The 5,058-nt window shown below is 49.9% G+C and overlaps 1 protein-coding gene across 1 annotated transcript; it reads right to left on the minus strand.

The window, feature by feature from the left end:
• Window positions 1-614: 614 nt before the first annotated feature.
• On the minus strand, window positions 615-4,141 carry LOC101712070 (mammaglobin-A-like). Its single transcript, XM_021251821.2, has 3 exons — window positions 4,087-4,141; window positions 2,700-2,887; window positions 615-1,184 (listed from the first exon to the last, which is right to left on the minus strand). The coding sequence occupies exons 1-3, from the start codon at window positions 4,139-4,141 to the stop codon at window positions 1,146-1,148; spliced, it is 282 nt and encodes a 93-aa protein (XP_021107480.2). The 3' UTR covers window positions 615-1,145.
• Between the last annotated feature and the right edge of the window lie 917 nt (window positions 4,142-5,058).

Here is a 5,058-nt window from a genome sequence, read left to right on the forward strand (position 1 = left end):
CCTCACACACATCTGCTTCACATGGTCAGTGGGGATCTCAGGTCCACCCAGGAGCGGCTCCAGCTGCTCTGGGGCCTGGGGGCTGTAGCGGATTTCAGCATGCGTGGCCCATGAGGCAGAGGGCAGGAAGGGGGAGGTTCATTGGTCAGATGTGGAGGTGCTGTTTGCTCCATCACCCACAATCTACCCACCTAAACCCAGCCACGTGGCCACAGCCCCTGGATGCCACGGTCACTGTGCGTCCAGGAGAAAATGGAAAGTGGAAAGAAAAATAGCTCTCTTGTCTATTTTTACTGTCTTTTGGGTCTAGACCACATGGTAGTTTGAATATAGGTGACCCATGCGAGCACACACTAGATGTCACCTCTCTGATGTCCTTCCCAGAAGCACTAGAAGACACACGTTTTGCCATTCCTAGGTGATTCCTAAGCAGTTCCTTTATTCTTTGAGGAGGGTTTAATTCAGATGTCACCCCAACTCCTATGAGGTGCGGTTCCTGCTGAAATCTAAGCCTGTGTTGTAGGACATACCTAGACTGCTGTGTTCGTCCATGGACATGGGTCCCTGTCTGTCTCCAAAGTGAAGTGGCTCCATGTCCCACACACAGTGTTCCGGGTTCTGTGCAGGGAATGGAAGGTGGAGAAACCACTCCATGGGTTGCCATCCTGCTCTTCCATAAACCAGGTGCCATGATGGGCAGGGTGCAGGGGCACACAAGGACAGTAGAGCAGTAGGACTCTGGGGACAGCCTGATCTTAGAAGATCTGAGCTCCAGGACCTCAGAGAGGCTCATGAGAGGGCACCAGGAAAAGCCCTTATCCAGAGAGAGGCCCCATGCTGGGGACAGACAGGGACAGGAGATGTGCTTTTGAGGATCCTCAACCCTACTTGCATCAGGTCTTTAATGAATGATCTCATGTACAGAGGTCTTCTAAAGCCTCCAGTTTCAGGGGAGAACAAACAGGAGCTTTGCGGAGTATTTGCTGATAGTTTATTGAAATGAAAATGTATATAAGGCTTCAACAATTGTCTTGCTATGTATAGGTAGAAGGAAAAAGGAAGGGAGGAAGGTTATGCTTTGCAACATGGGCGTTCCATTTCTTATCATGCTCTGTAGTCCTCGGAGCCAAAGATCTTGGGGAAAGTTAGTATGGCGCACAGTAACTGCTACTATATATTACGTTCTGGAAAACAAAAACAGGGACATCATGTAGATTTTCAACTCTGTCCTGCAAAGTCAGATATTGACAATCAAATACTTTTCCTCTTGTGATTTTCCTGTGTTTTTGGTGATTGTGTAGCACCTGAGAAAGCTCTGGAAACACGATCAGGCTGTCTTCTCGTGTATCCTATCAGTCAGGTGATATTTATTGATGCCAAAGAAGTCTTTCTGGCTCTTTGCTCCAAAAGGCACCCTTTGAACTTTTTTTCAAAGCTTCTTGGTCTTTGAAATAATTTCCCATGGAACATGCCACAGGGATAATTTGTGAAAGACCTGCCAAGGTCTATCAGCCTTTCAGTGGAACACTAGTAAACTCTCCTCCAAAGAAAGATGTGATCGGGTCGGGGATTTAGCTCAGTGCTTCCAGCACCAGGCTTGAAACCACAAGGTCATGAGTTTGATCCTCGGTACCCCCCCACCAAAAGAAGGATGTGATTTCTCTGAACTCCCCTACTGCTTTAATTAACTGTTGGAATTATTCTTTTTTTGGGTACCAGGGGTCAAACTCAGGACCTTGCACTTGCGAGGCAGGCGCCGGCACCACTGAGCTAAATCCGCGGCTGTTGGAATTATTGAAGACAAACTGAAGACCTGCTTCTGTGGTCCACAGCATGGCCCTCACATGTGGATGATAAGCCCAACCTGGGTTTGGAACAAAGGACAATCACATTGTCCTGTGGTGCAGGTGATGTCCAGAGAATTCTCGTGCTTTTTGGTGTTTTTCCAAGTTTCCTACAGCAAAATGCTTTAAAGAAAATATTAGAAGACTAAACGCTCAAAAGATAGTTATAATGAGAAAGAAACACTCATGTTTTATCGCTGCTTTTCTTTTAAATGGTCAATCAACCATCGTGTGTTCGGTACTGTAATCTACACCAGGGTTTCACTGATATGGACTGAAAGGGTCCCAGGTTTTCAAATATGGAAACTAAACAACTTGTATGCTTAGAAGCACAATTCAAAATTCTGTACGTTAGGCACACAAATTGTTACTTTAATGTTTTTTCTGGATCCTGCCGAAATGTACTGATGAACTACAGTTTGCACCATGTGTTTTATTTCAGGTGAACCATCTTTCCTTAGTTGATTGTCCCCACAGACAAGGGCTTCTTGAGAATCCCGTTTGTACTCTCCATCGAAAATGTGTCGGTGTGTGTCACTGCAGGGGTTGCATGTGAGAGCAGGTGCGTGTGCGTGTGTATGAATGCCATCAAGAGCTGACGTCTCTGAACAATTCTTTTCTCTCTTTTGCCCTTTCCACTTATCATTTACTGAAGACTGCCACAGTAAGGTAGAAATCAGCCTTGGAATGAAGGTCTGATGAAGGAAAAGTCATTACACACCATGTGATTCACAGAGCAGAATTCCGTTTTCAAAACAGAATGTGCCTCAGCTGCTTTGTCATCATTAGTGAGACTCAGGGCTGCTTATTCCAGGGAGTGATTTTAAGACGCATGAAAGACAAAACCAAAATTACCATCAGCAGTTGGACGTTGGCCAGTGTTTCATCTGACTGCATGAGAAAACACTCTTTGAACTTCTTCACAGCTTCTTTAGTGGACTTGATACTTATGAAAGGTTGGAGAAACTCTGTGTATTCAGCCACAGTCACATTAGGGCTGATCGTCTTTTCTACCGCATCCTCCAGAAGCTGGCAGCCAGCACCTGGGGAGAAACAAGAATGGGGCTCATCGCTGGAGAGGACCCTCGATGTCAGTCATTCTTCTCTGTCCCTGAGGAAAGAAAGGCCATGGGGCCTGGCCTCAAGCTCTCAATGGACGGATTAAATGTGGGCTCCAGGGTCCCATCCAGGCCTGCAGGCCTGCTCCTGCCAGCCAGCCCTGAGAAGCCAGGCCCTGTGCAGCCTTGGGTAACAAGGACACGCAAGAAAGGAGCTGCTCCGATGGGGTGGGTCATATTGAGCACTGTTTGATCTTCTTTGTTCAAAGCCATGCCACACTTCACTCTATCACTGAAAGCATGATGTAGCAAGTTGAAAGGCCCTGGAGCTATTGGGTCTGGAAGATTGCGAACTCACTCTGGGAGCTCCAACACTACTCGGCATCCAACGCCATGGGGAGCAGAGATTCGTGCACTGCAGAGGCCGCGGAATGGGGCCTGTGCAGGGAAAGGGCTGGTGCTCATGGCAGCTTGCTGACACCTGGCTCGGCAATTTTCCCTCAGACTGTGGAGGACATCACCTTCTCACCAATCTGAACCAACTTCGGGAACAGAGCCGGAGGTGGTGGCAGCAAGCTTTGGAAATGTGCAGAGCACATTGCAGTGGACTCGTGTGTGTGACCGCCCTCTGGCTGCCAGGGCTTCTCCACCTCTGTGACTGGGGGACCTCCCGAGCCTGAGTCCTCCTCCCAGTCAGCACTGAACGGAAGGAACTGGGAGCGCAGCAGGCCCCGGGAAGGGCTCAGAGCAGCCCTGTCTGCCACTGTGGGGGCCCCAAGGTATTATCCTGCCTGGTCATTTGCTGGCATCTGAACTTTCTCTCTGAAAAGTTTTCCATTTCTTTCCACATTTACGGAGACTCACGAGCACTTCTCAGGAAACTGCTTTGTATCCACTAGAGGAGATCGTTCATTCTTTCCCTTTGTCTCATTGAAATATCTGATTCCAATGTCAGATTGCAAGCCCCATCCTGGTTTCATGGTAGCCTTGCCCATGCTGGGACCCCCTGAGTGGCAATGACACGGTGCGAGCGTCTCCCACACAGCACAAAGACCCTGAGCAGCTGCCTCTTGATGGGCCTGGAATTAATGCTGCCCTGTGCTGGAGCTCCGGGACCAGAACTCCCTCCCCAAGGACGCAGGCAGCACCCTGGTCAAGGGCCCCATTCCCTGCACAGAACTCACCTGCATAGCAGCAAAAGGGGAGGGTGGCCAGCATGAGGAGCAGCGCCAGCTTCATGTCGAGGCTGCTGTGGGCTGTTCTACCGTGTGAGACACGAGTGAGGGAATTCACTTGTAGGTGACCACTCCGAGCTCCGCTATTTATTTGCCAGGTAGCTGCCTTGTCCCTCCCAGGAGCCAGGGAACGAGTTGCAGGAGCCACCTGGCAGTGAACCAGGGACAGCTGCAGGTGCCAAGGGGAAGCGGCAGGCTCTGCTCTGTGGGCACAAAGCGGCAGGCAGGGCCCTGGAGCCAAGATAGCTGAGGCTGCAGCTATGACGCTGCTTCAGGTAAAATGGTGAGAGCAGGATTTCTGAATTACAGCAACGCTGCGTGAGCTTTGCTGTGGTCTTTGTTGTGGCCTCCTTCTGTCTCCTTGCCTTCTTCCCACTTCATCTCACTTCACACCCTCATCTCCGTCTGCTTTCCCTTTCCCTTCTTCTTCAAAGTGACAGCAGCTTCATACATAACCTGACCCTCCCATAATCAAACGAATCCAGTAAGTACAGAGTTCCTGCTTGACTTTTCGATTCTTTTTTTTCTTTTTCAGTACTGGGTATCGAACTCAGGACTTTGGCCTTGCCAGGCAAGCACGGCATCCCTGAGCTGCAACCCTGGCCCTCTACTTGACTTGAACTTGTATAAAAATGTTGAAGGGAGCAGGAATAGGAAACAATGGCGAAGCTCTGCCTGGATGGAAGCCACTCTTGTAGCTTCTCTGTCTTTGGGATGGCAGCCTTCCAGGCAGGGACCCATGAAACGTGCTCTGCACGGTGGGGTCTTTTTGGAGCAAAGGCAGCGCTAATTGGATGCGATGCCAGGAGCGGCTGTAAACCTGGCTGGTCACTGCCCGCCTCCCAGGGTGGGATTCACTTCACACCCGCTTGGGAGGGGACCCCACCGGGAGGTGATAAGCCTTCCTCTGGCATAGCTAGC

This window comes from Heterocephalus glaber, unplaced genomic scaffold (genome assembly GCF_053883595.1).
Source record: "Heterocephalus glaber isolate CG9 unplaced genomic scaffold, H.glaber_assembly_v1.0 deba00001806, whole genome shotgun sequence".
Lineage (NCBI taxonomy): Eukaryota > Metazoa > Chordata > Mammalia > Rodentia > Bathyergidae > Heterocephalus > Heterocephalus glaber.